Source organism: Neolamprologus multifasciatus, chromosome 5, assembly GCF_963576455.1.
Source record: "Neolamprologus multifasciatus chromosome 5, fNeoMul1.2, whole genome shotgun sequence".
Classification (NCBI taxonomy): Eukaryota; Metazoa; Chordata; class Actinopteri; order Cichliformes; family Cichlidae; genus Neolamprologus; species Neolamprologus multifasciatus.
The window spans coordinates 8,554,741-8,576,192 of NC_140443.1; the positions used below are offsets into that span (position 1 = coordinate 8,554,741).

The 21,452-nt window shown below is 39.0% G+C and overlaps 3 protein-coding genes across 3 annotated transcripts in view; 2 read left to right on the forward strand and 1 right to left on the reverse strand.

The window, feature by feature from the left end:
* The first annotated feature begins 386 nt into the window (after positions 1 to 386).
* nudt3b (nudix (nucleoside diphosphate linked moiety X)-type motif 3b) lies at positions 387 to 11,137 on the forward strand. Its single transcript, XM_085159725.1, has 5 exons — positions 387 to 690; positions 1,925 to 2,035; positions 6,470 to 6,514; positions 6,606 to 6,690; positions 7,004 to 11,137. The coding sequence occupies exons 1-5, from the start codon at positions 592 to 594 to the stop codon at positions 7,198 to 7,200; spliced, it is 537 nt and encodes a 178-aa protein (XP_085015851.1). The 5' UTR covers positions 387 to 591; the 3' UTR covers positions 7,201 to 11,137.
* A 984-nt stretch (positions 11,138 to 12,121) lies between these two features.
* rps10 (ribosomal protein S10) lies at positions 12,122 to 16,499 on the reverse strand. The gene is made up of 6 exons (XM_085159726.1): positions 16,370 to 16,499; positions 15,758 to 15,907; positions 14,262 to 14,436; positions 13,545 to 13,622; positions 12,490 to 12,545; positions 12,122 to 12,207 (listed from the first exon to the last, which is right to left on the reverse strand). Exons 2-6 carry the CDS (start codon positions 15,905 to 15,907, stop codon positions 12,166 to 12,168), a joined length of 501 nt encoding a protein of 166 aa, XP_085015852.1. The 5' UTR covers positions 16,370 to 16,499; the 3' UTR covers positions 12,122 to 12,165.
* A 1,012-nt stretch (positions 16,500 to 17,511) lies between these two features.
* pacsin1b (protein kinase C and casein kinase substrate in neurons 1b) overlaps positions 17,512 to 21,452 on the forward strand; it is a 31,541-nt gene continuing 27,600 nt past the window's right edge. Inside the window, exon 1 of the mRNA XM_085159723.1 lies at positions 17,512 to 17,675. The gene's annotated coding sequence lies outside the window, so the exon portion shown is untranslated. The remainder of the gene's footprint in view (positions 17,676 to 21,452) is intronic.

Below are 21,452 nucleotides of genomic sequence, written 5' to 3' on the forward strand. Positions count from 1 at the left end.
AAGACTTAGTTGAATTTTGTGTTTGCCTAAAAACAGCTTTTCTCACGTTATATGCTTACATTGTCGGATCTATTTCGAGGGCCATTCCTGCGCTGTCCATTACCTGCGGTGCTGAAACTGATGAATTAACCTGGTGTCTCTTTTTCTAATGTGAGCAGCAAACTAATTTGATTACGCTAAATACGATGTTTCCCCAAATAAAAAGTCATATAAATTAATATCGGCATCAGATAAGTAGACCGGGCCATCTAGTTGGAGCCTTAAGTGCCAGTTCCCTTTACCGGCTCACTCCAGTCAGAGCGTGGTGCTGCGTTTTCCCCCACGCTTCGTTGCCCTAATTCTTCAACCCCTGGTAGGTACATTTCTTACGCTCGCCAAGCTATTAATGGTTAAACTACGTCGTGGGCGTAGCGGCTCCTTGTAATGGCGACCGTGCCGTAGATGTTCCCAGGTTTGTGAAAATGAAGCGAAGAAGAAGTTATTTCTTTTAAGTAAAACGCCGAGGTTCCCCGCAGGAGGACTTTGCGTCTACAACCATCGTCTTTATAAGTGGCAAATATAGCTGTACTTTTGAACTTTTACGCTCCCGAAATGATGAAGCTCAAGTCAAACCAAACCCGGACGTACGACGGCGATGGCTACAAGAAGCGGGCCGCTTGCCTGTGCTTCAGGAGCGAGAGCGAGGAGGAGGTGAGTTCGGTGATGTGAACTGTCTGGAGGGCCAAGCTAATATTAGCATCCGTAGGTTTTATCCAGCCTTTTCTGTTGTGTGTAGATCGAGACGTTTATCAGCACGGCTTTGGTTTTATCCCAGCTGGTAAAGGATTTCTTTTATTCTCGTGTCGACTCCCGACGTTTTGATTATTCACTATTTTTCAGCTGGTACTTACCCGAGTGTTATGTAAGCTTCTTTAGCAGTGCAGATAGCAGCCTCGGTTATGACCAGACTTACTAGCTCCGCGCTAATGCTAACGCTAACGTTAGCTTGCTAACTACCCGGGTTGCTGCCGTGGGCAGCCGGCTATCGGCCAGCAACCACAGCCCACAGTACAGGCTGTGGTGAGTGCTGACTCTATCATTACCAGCTGTCGGATGGACAGAGAATATTTAGTATTTAAAGCGACAGCTAAGATATGTATCTGCTCGCGTTACAGATAGTTTGGCGAGCTAAGTGTATTGTGTTAATGCAACTGGTATTACTAGCCAAACATTGTACTGCTATGTAGCTAGTAGCTATCCTAGTTTAAGCCAGAAGATGACTCTGGCAGTGATAGCCGGCTTGTATCACTTGTGTATTTTGATTAGTTTGTTTGCGAAATTGACACTGTTGATATTTGGAGCACCAGCTTAATGGAAGCGTCGAGCCCTGTGTGCACATTTTACAACATCGCTTATTAATGCTATTTGTGTATTTATCGCTCCTATCTAGCCGTATCAGAAAAAGCGAAAACGTGTTGTGGATTACTTGAGCTCAGTCGCGATTTGGGACGCTCACGTACAGTCAAAAGGAGACACAAAGATGTCTTTGTACTTACAACATTTTACTAGGGGAGGAGATGGGACCAAACCAATTCCTCATTTTGGTTAAAGTAAAGGCCAGACTGTGTAGACAGGGGTTGTTGATTACAGGAAACGTATCAGCATTACCAGCACCAAAGTGGAAACGTTTACCTAAAACTGTAGTTTATCTGACCGGCAGCCAGGGGTTCCACAGCTCATCTCCACTAAGAACCCAACATCTAAACTAGTTCACTAGCTATGATTTATTGACAGTAATAAAAGTACTAGTTATTTTAAACCCAATGGGTTATCATTTTCATTTTTCTTGAAGTTCTATTTTTCGATGTCCCAGTTGATATTATGTGAACAGTAACTCAGAGTTGGACTGTCATACCTGACCAGTATTGTATGGGGTGTTTTGCAGGTGCTACTGGTGAGCAGTAGTCGACATCCTGACAAGTGGATAGTTCCTGGAGGGGGAATGGAGCCCGAAGAGGAGCCCAATGTTGCAGCAGCTCGAGAAGTGTGTGAAGAGGTTGGTTGTGTCACTCAATATTGTTATATCTTTTTTAAGCCTGTAGTATGATGGCCTTTTCTCTTTGGTTTTCCAAGTGACAGATGTTGTCTCTATGTATACTGCGTACTGGGAACCTTAACGTGATCCTTTTCAGAAATGTCAGTAGCTGGAAATATAATTCTCAGAAAGTGTGGCAAATTTGTTTGAGTATAGACTCATAAGATGTATTGTATTACAGTTCTGTTAACTTGTCTGTATTTAACACTGAGCCTGATACCTTGTTCTCAAAATCCATTTTGTCAATGCAGTCATCCTGTTTGCATGGACAGTAAGAGAGAGAGCCTAGCAACATGTAAGCTGTATCATAGCATCATGTTACAAAGCAGTCTTTAGGTGTCAAAGGAGGTCACACAGAGATTGAACACTGGCTGCACAGCAGTTTGACTGCAGTACAGTCAAGTCACACAAACGCAGAAAATGACAACAATTGAGTTTTATTGTTTGTAAGTTTCTCGTAGCTATATATATTAGTATACAGTAGTGGTCACATTACAAGGGCAGCTTGGAGGACACAACATGTTGTTTTTCTTGTTCTGTATTGGGGTGGATGGGTAGTAATTAGTAAACAGTTCTGAAGCTAATTGGAAATCAATATCCTACTTATGCTGCCTACGCCTGTTTGTTAAATCAGGTATTCTTCCACTCTGCATGCTGTTCATCCTTTGGATATTTTGATCAGAACGGACACAGGGCACATAAGACACTGAATCTCACCCAGCGGTTGGCTCCTAGTGGGCTGCTGACCTTATAAAGCCTATCCTCTCTGTGTGATCCGTCACACTGATGGATGCTGATATCATCCCTTATCCTGGCTCCTGCTGATTGGTAGCTTTGGTGGTTGCAGGACACTTAGGCCTGCCAGCAAATTTCCACAGGGTCAAAAGCAATGTCACATCACTGCTCAGGCTCCTTATGTGCTAAAAGGCTACATTCAGAAACTCTGTGGTGACTGAGTGCTGCTTGATACATCACCAACTACATTGGCTTTCTAAGCCTTTTATTGGACGTTGGTGTAGCAGGACATATCCTAATCCTGGTGAGCCTGTTCTGATCACCGTATGAGTGATGAGTGATTGCTTATGCTTATTGGTTTGGAGTCTCTCCAGGGATGAGAGTGAAGACAAGGCATGCAGTAGCAAGCCAAAATTTACAGAGGGTTTCTTTGTTAAACTGTTCACTATCTTTGTTAATTCTTGTATCTTGGAGATGCACCCCGACCCTGCAACCTGAAGACGCATTGCATAACTGGTAACGAAGTCTCAGCTGTACATCCTCTTCCCAAGTGTTGCCCAGTAGTCTTGTGTTACATGAATGCCAGAGCTGGGAGACTTTTTCCATCTCATAAAAACAAACAGGTTGACTTTTGGCCTATTACTTAATCCCTGGCTCGTCTTTGGAGTTTCTAGTGGTGTGCCTGCTCTTTACCATATGATCAAGCTGAAGGCCTTAGGAGTGCAATACCGAGGCATTGGTACAGTGTGTGGAGTCAACATTTATTTATAGAGTGAAACTGGAAACTGAGGAAGAAGCTGCAGAGATGTCAGTGAGAGGCCTGGTGCTGTATCAAAACCTGACCTACTGTTCACCTCTGGGAGTTAAAATCTTGGAGATGATTTTTGGTGTTAAAATTTTCTCAACAATATTAAGCTCTCAGAGACCTTAAAGTTTCTCTATGACAGAAAGGTTGTGACATTTATATGGCTCTGATTTTAGGCTTGTTGCAAAGTTTTTATTCATCTGCTTTTTTTCCTGACCTTTTACATGAAGAAACTAAAAACTATTTTGAGAGAGAGGCTGTCAAAAAGTGCCAAAAGTTGAGAGAGGGTTATTTTTCAGATGTATAAGTCAATTTTAAAAATCAGTTGATCAGTAAATCAGGAACCTTTTCCCCCACTAATCTGGCACTTTGCGAGAAAACTGTGGCTTCAGCCTCTGAAAAATGTTTTACTGTTTTTGTTGAATATTATGTTTTATGTAGTTTAGTTTTTTGACTAGTAGTTGGACATCTGAGACTGGGCTCTGAGAGATTGTGAATTTGTTTTTCCTCACTATATTATTGTTTTGGTTTTGTTTATTTTGTCAGTTGCTTGATTAATGTTAAACGTTTTTATCAGAAGAAATCAATGACAATTATCAATGCTTTTAATAGTAATTTCATTGCTGTAGAAGTAATTTATGTCCAGTCATTATGAGGGGGGAACCTGACATTGACCTACTTTGTGAATTGATCCCTTTTTTAGGGATGTTAGCTTTTTCAGCTAGGAGAGTGTTTTCCAAGTGGTGCACCAATTCTTTTTGTTTGTGAGGATCATATGTTTTTGCAGTTTAGAACTACAAAAAAAAAAAAAAAGAAAGAAACGAGAGCCAAATCCCTGGCAATTTGCATATATGGGAGCCTAATAGGGGAAAAATATAGTGCTTTGTTTTGTGGGAAAACAAAGTTTACAGTTAAGGGGAGATGGGTGAAAAATACCTGTCATATGACTTCTGCTGGACCAGCAATGTCAACGACTGTTAGCCCAAGTGTGTTATCTGTTGGGCGAAGTTGGGTAATGATAACATGGTATCTAAAGAGAAACTTGGAAACCAATCCCTTCTAGGAAAAAACAAACAAACTGGTTTTGAAGTTGAGGCAGCAAAAACCTTGTTTTTGTTTTGCTTTGTTTTTTTCCTCTACTTTTTTTCTTTTTTTGGCTTGTGTTAAAGCTAAAGGAGGCAAGATATATGCTAGTGGCTCCTGACACTGTTGGACAGCAAATGGGCTGTCAAAAGCATGCTTTACAGTGTAATCAAAAGAAGAACAACATGTCATATGACATACAGTCATATGAAAAGAGTTTTCATCGGACTAAGCAGTCCTGCGATAAACTGAAGTACACTCAGCAATAAGTACACAGCAGCAAGTAATCATTTTCTGTTTGACTTTGTCAATTTCACATTATTGTCGAGGAATTTGGTCCCACTCTTCTTTACAATGTTTTTTCACCTCATTGAGGTTTGCGAGTATTTTCTATGCACAGATCTCTTATGATTCTGTCACGTTGAGGTCCCGACTTCGACTGTTCCATTGCAACACCTTGAGTCCTTTCTTTGTAAATTTGTTGTAGATCTGCTGGTATTCTTTGGATCATTGTCCTGTTGCATGACCCAATTTTGGCCAAGTTTTAGGCGTTGTTAGTGGTATCAGAGGTTTGTGCTGATATCTTGTGTTTGGGTTTTATCCAAATGTGGCGTTTTGTATTATGGTAATAAAAATCTTCACTTTGGTCTCATCTGTTGAAAGGACATTATTCCACAAGTGTGTGGTTTGTTCATATGCAACTTTGCAAACCTAAACCCAAGTTGTGTTGCCATGTTCTTTTTACAGAGATTAATCTTTCTCCTGGCAACCCTTCCAAACAACCCATACATGTTCAAACTTCTTCACACTTGCATACCCACTTAATTAGTAGCACCCGGCTTCTGCTTACCCTCTTAATTCCTTTGGAGGCAGAAAGGGTGTACTTTGGTTTTCACAAGACTCACATGACTGTATTTTGTAGGAATGTGCACAATCAGTTGACTGGACAGTTGAACATTGCTGCCCTGGCTTGTCAGCAGTGAAAATTTCTGTCAGTGAGGCTAATATTTCTTTAATGTGCAACACTCAGCCGTAGCAAAAGACAACGTGCAACACTAGTGCCAGTGGACACTAAAGGGCAATGTGGACTCCCAAGTTTGTGAATGAGATAACTCGAGAACAAAGCAATGTAGGATATTCAAATTGATGCCATAGGTATGTGCTAAAAATCTTGGATGAGATTGAATATCTTACCTTGATCTCAAGGGCAAGGTCATAGGTCAAATTTTCAGAAAATCTTGTAAATGCCATAACTTGAGAAGGAAGTCAAAATGGATACGATAAGTGTATCTACTAAAATCTCTCTTGCCTATTGGGTTAGTGTACAAGAACATTCCCAATTGTTTTTGTTTTACAGCCCTAAATAATGTGCCTCGTTGCAGGAAAGTGCATGCAGAACATGACTTCAGTCTTTGTATATGCTGTATATTGTTTTTATTTTGTGGACTCAAATCCACAATCCAGGATTTAGATGGAGTGAATGTGTGGGGATAAACACAATCTTATGATGTAATGTAATCCAGTGCACAACAAACACCATTTCCAATTACCGTACAAATTAAATCAGCTCTATTTGAAACTATTTCAACTAAACACTATAAGGTTCAAATGGGTGTTTATTGTTAGGCTGTTGGAGTGCATTAAATTATACAAGTGTTTTTGCGTAGACCTTGGTGTCTTCATATTGAACGAAAAGCCTTTAATCGTCTGTTGTGACTTCATCCTGTGACAGTATTTACTGAGCATTTCATCATTTTTCATTCATTTTACAGGCTGGTGTGAAGGGGACTTTAGGTCGCTTGGTGGGAATATTTGAGGTGAGCCGCTGTGTGTTGACTTTTTTTGGGGGGGGTGTCTTCAAGTGTCACCTTACTGTTTGGTTAATTATGCAAATGTTTTCTTCCACAGAACCAGGAGAGAAAACACAGGACCTATGTGTATGTTCTTATTGTAACGGAGGTGCTGGAGGACTGGGAGGACTCAGTCAACATTGGTAAAGCACTGTTTGTTTACTTGTCAGAATGGGGATCATACGGACAAAGTTCTCAGGCAGTCACATGCTTGACTGTAGCTTTTTTTTTGTTTGCCTGGCCTTAGTGATATTACAGTTTTTAGTGTATGTTTACCGGGGAAGATTATAAAACCAGCTTTGTTCCTGCCCTTGTGATTTTTACTTTAGCTGTGTGTACAGTACTAATAATCAGTCAAAACCCATTTTTCATAATGACTTTTTTCCCCCCCCGTGTGTTGTTTTTTTTTCTTGCATGTTAACCTTCTCCACAATGCTTTCTTTTTCTGCAAAACAGGGAGAAAAAGGGAATGGTTTAAAATAGACGATGCCATACAAGTGTTGCAGTGTCACAAGCCTGTGCAGGCCACCTACTTTGAGGCTCTCCAGGAGAGTTGTCTGACCAGTAATGGAACTCCACTGGTGACCACGATAGGTGGGGACCTCTCCCCTACCTACAGCATCAATCAGAGCTCTGTTTCTGGGATCAGATAACTAAAACCACAACTCTGAAGGAGCTTTCGCCACCACCTGCGCTCTTACTTGTGTTATTTCTCTTCTCTTCTCTTCTCTTCTCTTCTCTTCTTCTTTCTTTTGTCTCAGTAACATGGTTTGCCTTGCCAACTCCTTTGTGCCAGAAATATGGCGCAGACTCAACAAGTGTTGGATGAATAGTCCAAAACACTTTGTAAATGTAAATGTAATTTTTGACCCCTCTTCTTTTTTGTTTTTCTTTTTACTGACAACTGCATGAAGTGTCCCCTCATTCCCTTTTCCTTAACACACCCTTAGCGTGGTGTTTATTGAATGCAAGAACTACTTTTTACTGTTGTAATGTAAAAGTGTATACTTAGTGCTTAAGCTGAAGGCTTTTGGTGGTCTTTTTAATGTCTCCGTCTTTTTTTTGTTTGTTTGTTTATTTTTCTGTGAATGAATGTGCCCATAATAAGTGTACTCCCTCCCCTGTTTTAAGGATAGGAAAAATTGTATCTGAACGAAAAGAATTGTGGGAAGTGACTTGTCTTGCATGAGCGCTATTGTTGTTGCGTTTCACTCACTCGAGTGACCTGATGCTGACTGTGTGACAGACAGGGTAAGGTCTTTTGGCTTTTCTTCACTCTTCTCCCTGTTGTAGTTGTTCTTGTTATGTTTTTTTTTTTTTGTGGTTTAGTTTTGTTGTGTTTTTTTAACCTGAAGGATACAGCCCCTTAATTTCAATATTCTTTCCATTTCTGTTTTCAGCTGTGTTTCTTTCCTATTTGGGAAGCTAGCCAAGCACTACAGGTTTCAATTTCAAAGCATGCATATATGTATATATGTATATGCGCTGCACAGTGACTGAAAGAATGTCAGCAGACAATGTAAAAACCATCTTTGTCCTCACTCTTCTCTTTTTGATCCCTTTTTGTTTTCTTTGTTAAAACGCTTTCATGTGACTGACTACAGAGTCTTCCTCCAAACACTGAGAGGGTGGAAATGGTAGATTTCAGAATCATGGACTTGTGTAATTTCAAAGTGCAGCACATATCACTTAAGTTATTAAAACAATTTCCATATTTTACTCCTCACATTCAGTTTGGTTAAAAGCAATTGTTTACATTGTGTTTGTAACATAGTACAGATGAATTTAGTGGGCGCTTTTCATTATGGTCATGACCTTTTTTTTTTTTTTTTTTTTTTTTAAACCTTCCCTCCTTAGTATTTATTCTGCATCCCCTAAAATACTCAAAACACCTGCTTGACATTAAACTGATGTCAAACTGATTTTGGCAAGATGCAGAACAAACAAGCCTTGTACAGTTTGAGACCTTGTTTTTAACATGTAAAATGCTTTTTGGATACTATTTTTTTTTTGTTTTGTTTTGTTTTGTTCTTTTCTCCTCTCTAACGTTTGGCAAAAGTCTCTTTAGCTCAGCTGCATCACTTGGCTGCGATGTGGCGTGAAGCAGCTGGCTCAATACTGTGAAACTGGAGGCGCTGTAGATAGCATGTAAGAGGTTTTTATTGTAAATTGTTTATTTCTGTATAGATCAAAGATGAGAATACAAATGACAAAACACCTCTTACACATCTGTGAGTGCTACATGTCATTTCAATTGAGGCTGGAAAACCTGATTGAACTCACTGCGTTGGATTTAAAGCTGTGGGGAATTTTCTCTTGAGATAGCATTCAGTACATCAGAGGCTAAAGAACAAGAAATGTGGCTGTGGGTGAGATTAAAGAGCCTATTTATAATAGAAAATTGTAACAACCTTAATGTTTTTGTTTTAGACCAAAATTAATTGGTAATGGCAAGGATTTTTTTTCCTTTATCGTCTTTAGTCAAACTATGAAATGAAGTATAACTGCATCCTGAGTTGGAAAGCCTGAAGTTATTTCCTCCTCTGTACCACTAGGTTTAATCAGTGAATTTTCCCCTAGATGGTTTCTTTCATTGATCTCTCCACTTTGGTGTTCTGCCTTTTTTTCCACATTGATAAATTTGGAAAAATTTGCACAAGCAAATCTGATACATTTCACCTTCCAAGTTTATTGGACACAAAATTTGCACATCCAACAGATAAACATTTGCATTTGTTTGGAGTTGTCTTTTTCTAACTGGTGAATTTCATTCAGTTGTGTTTTTCCTTTTATTAGTCTTTTGTTTGCTCTCCCTTATCTCTTTCTGACTAGTTTATAACCCCGCCACTACTTTCACCAGCTGGCTGTTTACTCTGTTTTTGCTAAGCAGCTGCAGCTGAAAACTATGCTACAACAACATAAATGCAGGCAATGTGGGACTGCAGGCTGGAAAACCACAAGAAGGAGCTAAAAGATGCTGAATAATAGTGTAAAGTTGAGTTTGAGTACATAGGCAAAAGGTCTTTGATTCTTGCATAAGAGAGACGCAGTTTACATTAAAAAATCATGTTAACAAAAAAACTGATTATAGCCACATTAAAAAAGTATTTGATGCCCATAGATTTAAAAAGATTTCATTAGGGTTTGTTGGAAAAGACTTGGCAGTACTTATGTATTTAACAATGAATATGCACAGAAAACTCCAGTCTTATGATTCACAATCTGATGAGAAACCCTTTAATAGGAAATGAGAACTGAAAGCAAGCAGAGCAAAGTTTATCTAGACAAAGAGCAGGGTGGCTTTTAGTGGTGGACTGAGTCTTTTCTTCCATGTTTATGATTATGGTGGAAATCACCACATGCTAGCACAGCTGCTAACACTGCCCTGCGATAATCCAGGAATTCAGATCTCTTCTGAATGACAGTTAAGGTGAAAAGGGTCTAAAGTCTCCTTCAGCCTGAGACTTTGGACTGTTTTTACTGCTGTTTTAGAAAGGTGTGGTGGTCAAAGTCTTGCTTTATGATGCTCTACCTGGCACTTGAAATGAGATTTTGTGTTGATTAGACTTTTTAGTCATCATCTAAAGGTACAATTAAATAGAAATGGGATGAAACTACATATGGCAGAAAACAAAAGCCTAATAAACTAATGATTAAAATGGCTCTCTAGTTTGATGTGGGTGACAGGTACTGTCAAAATGAATGTGAGGAGGATTTCCACAAGTAAACAGCCAGTCATTTTTAATTATTAATAACCACTTATTCCTTATCCTGTTTTTTTTGTTTTGTTTGTTTTGTCTTTCTTCTCTTGTTACTGACAACCTGATGTCGTGTATATAGGTAACACAGCAATCTGATAGCCAGAGAATGCACTTTGGCTTTGGTCCTAAAGGATTATTGTAATTTTTTTTTAACCCTTCTTACTAAAATTCAAACAGTTTCTGTCACAAATTGACTTATTTAGGTTGGAGTGCTAGTGGGAAATTTGGAAGTAAAGGTTTTCACTTGAATTCCACATTAGACTGATGGTATCATTAGATGGTACAAACACATTCACCCTTTCTTGGACTTCTTGGCTATAAAATTGCCTCTTTAAAATAATGACACTTCCTAACTTGAAACCGCTGGAGCTTCAGATAAAGTCACTTCATTTAATTTACCAAAGCGGTTTATTAATGTGTTTCCATGTAAGTTAGTTGGGCCCCATCTTGTGGCCAAAGCAAAAGAATAAAACAAAGCACATCACTTAGCAGCTGAGGATTTGTAACATTCAGTTTTCCTTTAGCACAATGATGACCGTTTCACCTGCTAAACGACTGGAAAAATATATATGTTAATTTAAAAAAAAAAAAAAAGACAGCTGCCATCTCTGAAAAACAACCAAACAAACTCTGAATTTGATAACTTTACTTTTGAACTGTTGACCTCAGCCTTGAAGTTACATATCTGTATTTGTGTTCAAGGTCTATGTGTCACTGGAATTTTTTTTTCCTCTTTTGTCATTTGGGACTGTGGAATAAGACCAGTGTGAGAAGACTGAAGATTGTAATATAAATGTGCCAACAAATAAACACCAGTATTTCACATTCAGGCTGGTGTCTGTGTGTTCAATACGTCTCCAAGTGTGCTCTCTGTAGAGTATGTATGTATTTACAACAACTGGAATATTGTAACTCTGTAGCTAACTCGCCCATCAGTTTGTTTTAACTCTTGAGGTTCATGTGCAAAAAGAGTTGTTAGGTCTACTTTCAAGATGTCAGCAGCAGGACATCTCTTATAAGCTTATAAGCAGATTTGTCAAGTCAAATTTGTGTTGAAACACATCGTAGAAATGCCAGATAAAAATAAAAGAAACTGGTTAACATTTTGTGAGTCTTCAGTAGCAGCTACAACCTAATTGGGTTTCTCATGGTCAAGTATAGTTCCTGACATATTCAGTAGTGCAGTAGTATCAGGGTAGATTGACATCCTTTCCAGAGTTGGTAGTACTTTTTGTCAACATAGGAAAATCAATCCATCCATTTTCTCCCACTTATCCAATTTAGGGTCGCACTACACCCTGGATAGGGTACCAGTCCATCACACACAAGAGCCCAGATCCATCTTTGTTTTCAGGAAAACTATGAGAGTCAATGTTAAAAACTTTAAAAAGAAATTTTCCCCAGTGTAAAAAGGTTCTGTTGGGTTAATTATAACTTTGGCATATGGCCCAATTTAGTATGCAGGTGAGTCATCGAATCCTAGATCATTTCAACTTGACGTTACCATAACCACCTAATGTTTTCTGTGTGGACTAAGAGTGAGGGAGATTACTGTAAAAATGACCCTCCATACAATTTACCCACCAGACTAACGTCCTGCCAAAAACAAAGGCATTTGTTTTTCATTTGACACCATCTCAGTCTCACTGTGGCACCTCTCTTGACACAGTCATTAATTATCAAAGTATTTTAAGACTCAATTAATCCTGAGCTGGTCCACCATCACATTGCTCAAATTTATAACCAACATATGTGGACATTCGCCTGCTCATCTTACAAAATACTTTAAAAAGAAAAGCACAAATAGACAGACTTGTATTTGGATTTTCTTTATTGTACACAAAGAGAGAGTGAAATTTACTGAGGCTGCTGTCCTCTGCCGCGTCCAAAGCCACCTCTCTGCAACAGAAAAATGTTGTCAGTCGACCAACATGTTCAATACAAGAATCTACAAGTTCAATACAAGTTTTCCAGCTGCACTGTATAAACCACATTTAGCTTTCTGACATTCCTTTTTAAAACCCATGTAAAACCGCACCCACAAATTTAGGGAGGAGTGCCTTTGTTGTTCTGCTGTAGAAAACAATTCTTATAACAGAAAAACATTCAAGATCAAGACAAGGTTTTTGTTGCCAGCCCATTTCCCAAAATACCCGCATGAAACAAAGGAAATGTACTTACGAACTGGAACTCTGTGGCAGCTCCAGCACCGGCCTCTGCCTTCTTGTCAGCACCAGCTAAAGGAGAAGTTATGAGTTAAGAGGTCAGCCAGTAACTTTCAGAAATGTCAAACTTGTTAAAACTTCATCATAACATGTCAAATATATACCAAAATTAGACAGGGGGGGCAGTAATAATAATTTTTATTGTTCTTTTCTTTGCAGATGTTTTTGATAAGTTCAGACCAGCAAATTGCCTTCTGAACATCAGAATGATGTGATGGGAGTTTCATATGCCTCATTTTTAAAATCCAAATCCTCCACATACATTGATTTTTGTCTTTGTCATATAAGCTCAATCCTTTCAATAATATATATTCGATAACATGTCATTACCCATGTTATGATTTCACCTGAATCATTGTGATCGTTTTGTTGTAGAACAGTTTTCTAAAGGAAACATGATTTAGATTCTCACCTAAGAACATATTTAACATGTCATTTGCTTTTGTTTTGGCACAAGCACTACTGGTTTGGAAACAGGCTGTGATTTGGCTTAAAACAAACCATTTTACAACATTACATTTACCATTAACGTTTAACATTTTCCAGGGCATTGGTTTCCACCGCCATCTAAAGGTGACATAGCCAGTGTAAAGTTTTTACATGCAGTGATTCAGACAGCCACTAGAGGTCCTCCAAATTTTATACAAATCTACTCAAAGTTTATCGAGGTGCTCGGATGTCTGCAGATGCCTGTACTTTTTGGAGGCAGGTAATTTCAGAGCTTTGTGCGGTTAAAACTATTGGCGTTAATATTTGCGTGACCAGCCTATAAGAATTAGGACTGAGTTGCTCATTCAGACAAGAGTAGACAAACTATAGGAACATGTGATGGGTCACATCACTGCATTTTCACATTTCACTCTGAAAAACCAAGACATTTTATTAATGCATAACACCACCATATGATTTAATGATCCAAAATTACCATTTTAGTTTGCACCATTCATGTAAACATCACAAGACCATATGAGCAACTCATAATGTGACTAATGTAGTTGGTGTTATACGTACGGGGTGCGGCAGATCGCCTGTAAGCATCTCTGTCAGCCTCCCCACGGTTAAGGCGGGCGGGCCTCTCTCCTTCCACTCCTGCAGGTAAAAAGATGACAAAACATTAAGCTCCAGTTTTCCTAGCTTTCCAAAAGAGGAAATTCAATAGGCTTTAAAATTCTTTAATTTTAATGCTAACAATTCTCACTAAATATTAGTCTTTGGACTCTGGGGTCCCTCTTTTCAGTTTATTAATGAACTACTTAAATGTGTATGCTTTACAACACCCTCTAACAGCAAGAGGACACCATAACATTTTATGTGGCACTTAATTGCTGAAACCTCTTTAGCATATTTTCATAAGATCCAATTGAAGATGCCAATTGAAACTGCAACTTCAGCTTCAACGAAAGGCAAGGAAATTATGAAATGAGATTGTTACGATCTAGTTCAGAAGTCAATCAAAAAATTTTCATTGATAAAGAGACAAAATAAACCTCATTTAGAACAGATCACACTCAGGATCCAGAACATCTAAAACAATGTGCTGAAGTTTAGATTAGCAACTTTGATTTCTGGAAAACTGTGTTTGAGCACCAGATTTTTTCACAATCAGCTTCAATATAATTTATAACCTCAGGAAGCATTAACATATTAAATACCTTTACTAGTATTTCTGGCTTCAGGAAATAAAAATCAAAACTTATTAGAAACAAGCATGTATGATAGATGTTTTACCCTTGGGCCTGGGCCTTGCGGTCTCAGGGCGGGTCTGGCGGCGCAGGGTGGCGGGCACGATCTCAGGGGGAAGGTGGAGGAAGTCTCTCAGGTACTGGATGCCCTCATTGGTGAGGTACCAGTAGAAATGGCGCCAGGCAAATTGCTCCTTGACGTACCCACAGGACTTCAGAGACTGCACGGAAAAGCACAATTATTATACTGACTACCACAATAAATCAGTACAAAATCTAGGTTGGTATGGCAGGACTATGCAGAAAGTATCTTTAGGCTTCTTGCTCAGGTAAGTGCACAGAAAGCAAGTAAGTGCACAACAGTGCTAACCACCACACACCATACTGCCCTACAATCATTCCAAAAGATAAAAATGAACTCAGATGCAATAAATTCTGAGCCGACACCAACACCCATGTGAAAAATGTCGCCAAAAAAAAAAAAAAAAGCCACACAGCTTTACGAAACCCGAGAGGGCACAAAAGATACACATCAGTAATATCCTACTGTAAATGCCATTTGCCATGAGTGTGACGGCAATAAAAATCTGCTAAATGTTACATCTTCTGTGAAAGCCGAAGAAATAAAATAAAATAAAAAAATAAACAGATACATGCTGATTTTTTCCCCACATACAACAGTGGACCAAATCAAACCGTCTATTAAAAACTGGTGGGGCACACAAAGAGGGGACAGGTCCTGACATTTTGTTTCTATTATGGCAGGCACTGCATAAAACACTGGGATGTGAGCGCCATGCACAAGGTGGCGATGGCATCAGCCATTTGTATACATTACACAGTAAACTCTACAAAGACAACCAAGGACTCATAGGTGTACCAGATGACCACATGCCACAGAACTAAATGCAGCAGCCTAGGTTTGCCTTAAAGCCAAGTCCTTTTGCTGAATGCATTCCCTTACTTCCTCTCTTCTTAACGGCTCTATATTATAAATACAAAAAGAAAAGTCTAAATCTGCACTCACTGCCGCTCTTCTGGGAGAATAGGAAGAGAGTCCCAAACTAGAGTATCCTGAATTTGCCTCGGGTTTAGTCAACCCAATCTGGACCACGCCTAAACAAAAATCTTCCGTAAGAGGTGTAATAACAACATGCCCAAACCATCTAAATTGGCTCATTTTGATGCAGAGGAGCTTCACTTCAGAATTAATTGCTGAAAAGAAATATAATTCTCATCCCTTAACTTTCTCTAACCCAAACATGTAAGGGGGACATTGTCCAGACAGCATGGTACTGTCAAACTACTAAACAACTTTCACAGGTACACAACCAGGACTTGATATCTGGACTGACAAATGACTTATTCCCACTTAAAAACACTTAAACCCAGAACTCCGAAGTGATGCTCAAAACACATTCATAATCACTTTGTCACATTCCCCCACTTTCTTCTGCCCACGAGCCCATTCACAGTCACTACATCTCAGTTAATTCTAGTCTTGGTGAGAACTTTACAAGCTGGACCTTCGTTCTTTCTCACCTGCATCGCTTTCATCACGTGAAGGTTGGGTACATTCTTGTCAGCAAGCTCAGGATGCTTGGCCAGGTGGACGTCTTTCTTGGCCACCATGACTCCCTCCTTGAAGAGGAGCTCGTAGATAGCAATGCGGTTCTTCTTGGGCATCAGCATCTGCATTAAGAGACAACGTGCAAACGTCCATCAGCTCCCTGGAACTCAACCAATACTTACAGCAGCCTCAATAATAGCATGCTAACTGGCTAGCATGCTAAGACACATCTAGTAATGAAAATCAAATCGCTGAAGAGACAATCAGCGGACGCTTTAATAACTCAACACATCAGGAATGTTTGGACACATTCACATCAACAGCCACTTTGTTTTATAGAAATTAAAAGCTAATATCTGAAGACCGCGTCACAGGAGAAAAATGGCAACCGTTCGTGAACGCCGAAGCCGGGGTTACTTCTCCACTTCTAAGCCGAATATCAACGACTGAGAGGCGTTTAATGCTAAAATACGCATATGTCTCCATTTATAATTTTAATAACAATGAAAGAACGATTATTTTTATTTCACAAAATCTGAGATGGTGAAGATATATTTGGATTATTACGCCGGGTCTTACTTTACCTTTCCACTTGTTAAGGGACCGGAGCCGGAAGGAAAGTTTATCTTCGATCAGGAAGGTTTATGCTGTGGCGCGGGCCGGCTGGAAAGGCTCGCCCTCTGCTGGTGTGGAGGGGAAACGTATCCTGTGTTCAATATGTAGCTGCAACGTTTGGGGTCATCCTTCAAAACCAGCTGCACGAGCTGATCAGCGACTTCTTCTTAGTTTAAAAAAAGACGTGAGGGGTATTTCAAAACTCAAGAAAATCATCCACTAGTGCTCTGTGCTTCTTCTCCTTCTGTATGACTTTGTTTATTTGTATTATTAATATTACAAATAATAAATAAATAAATAAATACGGTAATTTTTTTTACACAGCAGTGATTCAAAGGCTTCAGAAACATGGACCCTGGATAGCAAGATGCAGCCCTCCAAGAAAAGAAAGATACTCCTGCAGAAAATCTTCATATCTACCTGGAATATTTTTAAATATGCATAAGAGCAGACAGACCTTTGTTTTACTGAAGGGATGTGGCATTTAAAAGAAATGTGTTGTATGCAGTCCATTTATTTGCATGGAAGCTTCTTTCAGAATAAAGAAGAAAAAATTTCGGGGTATTTTCCCAACCTGACTCGAAATACATTTGGTCTGTTTCATACATACATACTTTTCCTTTAAGAGTAAATAGTATTATGGGCTATTTCTACTCCATTTTTACTTTATTTTTACACAGACTACACACAGTCACAGTGTGTTAACACACAGGCAAAGAAGTATATTCAGTATAATACATAGCAAATAATTAGATTCTTTGTCAGTTCAGTTACATCACAAAGCTTGGTATAAATGAATGATAATTTTGTGGCAGTCATGTCTGCAAGAGTGAGTAATCAAAGAAGAAATAAAAATAAGATTATTTGGATAACAGCAATTTGCCACTGTCCAAAAATACTTGTTCTTAGTACAGTGAAAAATACAAAACATGTGCTTTCAGCTTCTCTAATACAAGTATTTCATCTTTTGACACAGTTTCCTGGAAACTTTGTAATAATAATAACAACAACAACAACAATGATAAGGATAATAATAATGATGATAATAATAATAATAGGAAGAAGAAAATTGGGCATTTATTTTGAAAGACCTTTCCGGAAAACAACCCCTCCGTTACGGTTGGTTTGATTTGAGACGTCTCACCCTCCCCCATCTGGCGGCTCCTCTCAGCGGCGCGTTTACCGGTGACAGAAAGGAGGCAGTCTCGGGTGATGAATGGAATTATTACATTTTGAGAGCTCAAAGGAAGCTGGTTTATCAATTCGTATAAATTCGTAAGTTTTTCTTGATTTCTTTCATAACCGTGTGTCTGCTATCAACAGCTAGCCACCAGCGGTTGATTTTTGTGATGAAGTAGCTTAATTCAGAGCAAATATTACTGCTGTCGGCGATAACGAGGCAGCAAGCGACCGCGACGATTGCCAACGAGATTCAATTAAAGTCCACAGATTTAAAAGTTTGTTTTTTTTTAATAAAAGAAATACAAGTCTGCCTAAGATTTGTTATTATTTGCCTCCCTTATCTGTGCCTAAAACCCGCAGTTTGTATCTAACTGCGCTGCTTTGTTCTGCTGCTTCATGACACTTATTCATATAAAAATGAGCAAAGATCAGCACATCTACAATCTGAGTCCTTAGTAGGAGTTTCTGTGAAGAAAGTGCATGAAGCATTGGAGAGCCGGCCGGCAGCAGCCTGTGCGGGCTACTGCAGAGGGCAGGGAGGGACGTCTGAAGTAAAAAGCTTGTCTCTGGGCAAAAGCCCGTGCTTCCTCCAGACCAGCGGATTTCTTTGATTTTTTGCTGGAGATCAGCTGGTGGTAAATCAGGCCAGACAGGGCTGCTGACTTCCCCCTGAGCAGAGGCTCTCATCTCTAAGTGTTAGCGAGCTCTGTCCACGGTTCTGAACTCAGATCTTTGGTAGGCTCTGCTGTACAGACAGACCGTGAGAGATCAGACCACTTGAGGCTGTGCATCTAGAAGGCAAAAGGGAAAAAGTTGTGTAAGAACCATAGATTAAAATGTGCATCATACATCAATTTAGTGTGCAATTAAAAAAGAAACAGTCCAAGAACAGTTTTGCCTTTTTCACTTCCTGTGGTTCTGAAGGCAGCTATTAGAAACCTTCTCAGTTTGATCTTGCAAACTCCAAAGTCTGTCATTTTACCAGGAGGACTAACAGTTACATAAACATGTTCATACTGTAAGGATACAAGTGCAGTATAAACTTGTGCGTGATTGGCTGAATGAGACTTACCAAAAGTAGAGAAGTGCCAGAATTGAGTAGAAAGGCACTGTGGAAGTACCACTCCATTTACTATGTGCTTTAATATCTGGCTGAATAGTTGTGTATTAAACTGACAACTGGGGTTGCCTGCAGCTCTTCTAATCCATTACCAGAAAGATGTCGAGGGTGTACTGCTAATTTGATTTTGAACTTCCTGAAGTAATTATTTCCCAAAATACTCTTTTAAAGTCACTTTTATTTTATTTTTTACAACAACAAAAAAAACCACTTCTTCTACATTACAGAAAGCTTACGGTGTACATGTGGGTAGATGTCCTTTGCTATATGTTAAACTGGTCAGTTAATTAACCAATAATTAGGTGACAACAGTGTCAATTATTCATTAATTATTCACATTATTTGTCAATTTGAGGATCTGATGTTTTATCTTCTCCATAATTGTAAACACTTGAGATCTGACAGTTAAAAGTTGGATAAAACACAGCATTTGTGATACTTTTCTGGAGAATTGATGAAATTGTGATTTTTTTATTTTATTTTATTTTTTTACAAATAAACATTTACAGATTAAACCTTAATTATTATCCAAGCACAGTCTTGTCCATCCAGTGGACTGAGCTTTGCTTTGAGTCTATAAGCTTATTCAAAATCCTTTGCCTCTCATGTTGTTTACTATAAGGAAGTCTTTGCAGCTCATTTCTCATCATCAAACTCACCATCCTGCTATGACAAGGCTTAAACAAACACTGCCCTGTCATAACAGGCACCATTTGCATGAGAAAACACTGCAAGCGAGTTGGTACTCTAATTTTTTAATGATGAACTCCTGAAGGAATGTGATCTGTCATTGTGGGTGAAATTTCTTGACACTAAAAAGTGTTATTTATATTTATTTTGTTTTATTCTTTTTTATTTGAAATTACTTTTCTCTTATTAAGATGTGTATTTTGTCCTTTTTTATTCTATTCTTCTAGCAGTTGTACCACGGAAATTTCCCACATTTTGGAAAAATAAAGTGTATTGTCTATAAACTTATTATGTGAATATTAGGAAGATTTATTCAGCTACGATGACTGGAGCAGTAATGAAAATACTAAAGACATGATAGCAGCTCAGTCTATTTAGGCATGTAGACACTGGGATTTTTTCACAACCTTTAACTTTAAGCTGAAAGGAGAGCACTTATTATAACCAAGGTATGCAGAAGAGCGTCTCTGCGTGCGCGACACATTGAACTTTGAAGCAGATGGGCTGCAACAGCAGAAGACCACGCTAGGTGCCACAGATGTTAGATAAGAACAGCAAACTAAGGTTGTAATTTGCATGGGCTCACCAACATCAGATAACAGACGACTGGAAAAACCTCGTCTCATCTGATGAGTCTTGATTTTTAGCGTCAGAATTTGGTGTAAACAATATAAAAGCATGGATCCACCCTAGTTTATATCATCAGATTAGGCTGATAGTGGTGGTGAAATGATGTGGGGGGGATTCTCAGCACACTTTGATCCCAACCCTTTAATACCAATTGAGCATCATTTAAATTTAAATGCCACAGCCTGCCTGAATATTGATGCTGACCATGTATAGCTCTTTATGAGTGTACCTATTTGCTGGTTGCTGCTTCCAGCAGGATAATGTGCCATGTCACAAAGCTCATATCATCTCAAACTGATTTCTTGAACTTGACAATGAGTTCACTGCAATCAAATGGCCTCCACAGTCACCAGATCTTAATCCAACAGAGCACCTTTGCTATTTGGAGAAATGGAAGATCCTCATTGTCTATTTGCAGCCAACAAAACTGCACGAACTGCGTGATGCTATCATCTCAATATGGATCAAAATGTCTGAGGAATGTTTCCACCACCTTTTTGGATCTATACCAAGACGAGTTAAGGCAGTTCTGCTGGCAAAATGAGATCCAATTGAGTACTAACAAGGTGTAGTTAATGAAGTTGCCAGCAAGTGTAATATATCATGAATTGATGCTTCACCACAACAGTGGGGTCTGCCCCACAGTTTGAGGACCACAAACTTAAAGAGGGAGGCCTGAGTGCACACATGTTAAAGAGCTTTCATTTGAGTGCCAGCTTGGATTAGTTTATCTGAAAAATTAGTGACACTCATTTGATTTGCTGCTGGTGGTTCAGCCCCTCTCCATTTTTGTAGGAAGAGTGACAGATGATGTATCATTGTTAATGTAATCAATTAGACTAAAACCTAGCCCGTCTTTGCTTTTTGTATGAATAATTAGGGATATGTCATTCCCAGTGGGAATAGACACAACAGTTTGCTTCCAGTTGTCATTTGTACTTTCCACGATTGGCACGTCACATCTGGTGCACCCTGCCGATGTTAGACGATTGGAAGAAAGCAATTAAGCTTGAGTATTTCTTTCTATGTGTCCCTTTAGCCTTTGTAACCTAGAATATGGCTTCAGACATCCTAAGCTACTCCATCTATGTCTGGCTTTGGATGAATGCAATTAAAATTTTAATTTCATCTTAGTTGCTCTGAGAATTACCCCGACATTAAATAGATTGTACATGTAATTGTTCCTGAGTTACATATTTGCTCTCTAGCAAAACAGATGAGTGCTTTTGCTGAATGTTTTGAAAAGTGCTGTGTGTTTGGACAAACAAACGGGTAATTATTTCCGTCGCTAAATGTAAGGGATCCACTTATAGCTATCTCAATACATTTTAGTGGCTCAGGCTTTTAGGTAAACGGTTGAGAGAGCAGGGCCTTCGATTCTGCTGTGAACTAGAAGGTAATTGGTGTCTCAGATAGGATCCTCACAGGGG

What these genes read in the sequence shown, in the direction of transcription:
- nudt3b (XM_085159725.1), top strand. Translation starts at nt 592, where the DNA reads ATGATGAAGCTCAAGTCAAACCAAACCCGGACGTACGACGGCGATGGC. An exon ending in GGAGCGAGAGCGAGGAGGAG is followed by an intron (nt 691 to 1,924) that starts GTGAGTTCGGTG and finishes GGTGTTTTGCAG; the next exon opens with GTGCTACTGGTGAGCAGTAG. An exon ending in GGAGGACTCAGTCAACATTG is followed by an intron (nt 6,691 to 7,003) that starts GTAAAGCACTGT and finishes TCTGCAAAACAG; the next exon opens with GGAGAAAAAGGGAATGGTTT.
- rps10 (XM_085159726.1), bottom strand. Translation starts at nt 15,907, where the DNA reads ATGCTGATGCCCAAGAAGAACCGCATTGCTATCTACGAGCTCCTCTTC. An exon ending in CGCAAGGCCCAGGCCCAAGG is followed by an intron (nt 13,623 to 14,261) that starts GTAAAACATCTA and finishes TTTTACCTGCAG; the next exon opens with GAGTGGAAGGAGAGAGGCCC. An exon ending in CTGCCACAGAGTTCCAGTTC is followed by an intron (nt 12,208 to 12,489) that starts GTAAGTACATTT and finishes TTTCTGTTGCAG; the next exon opens with AGAGGTGGCTTTGGACGCGG.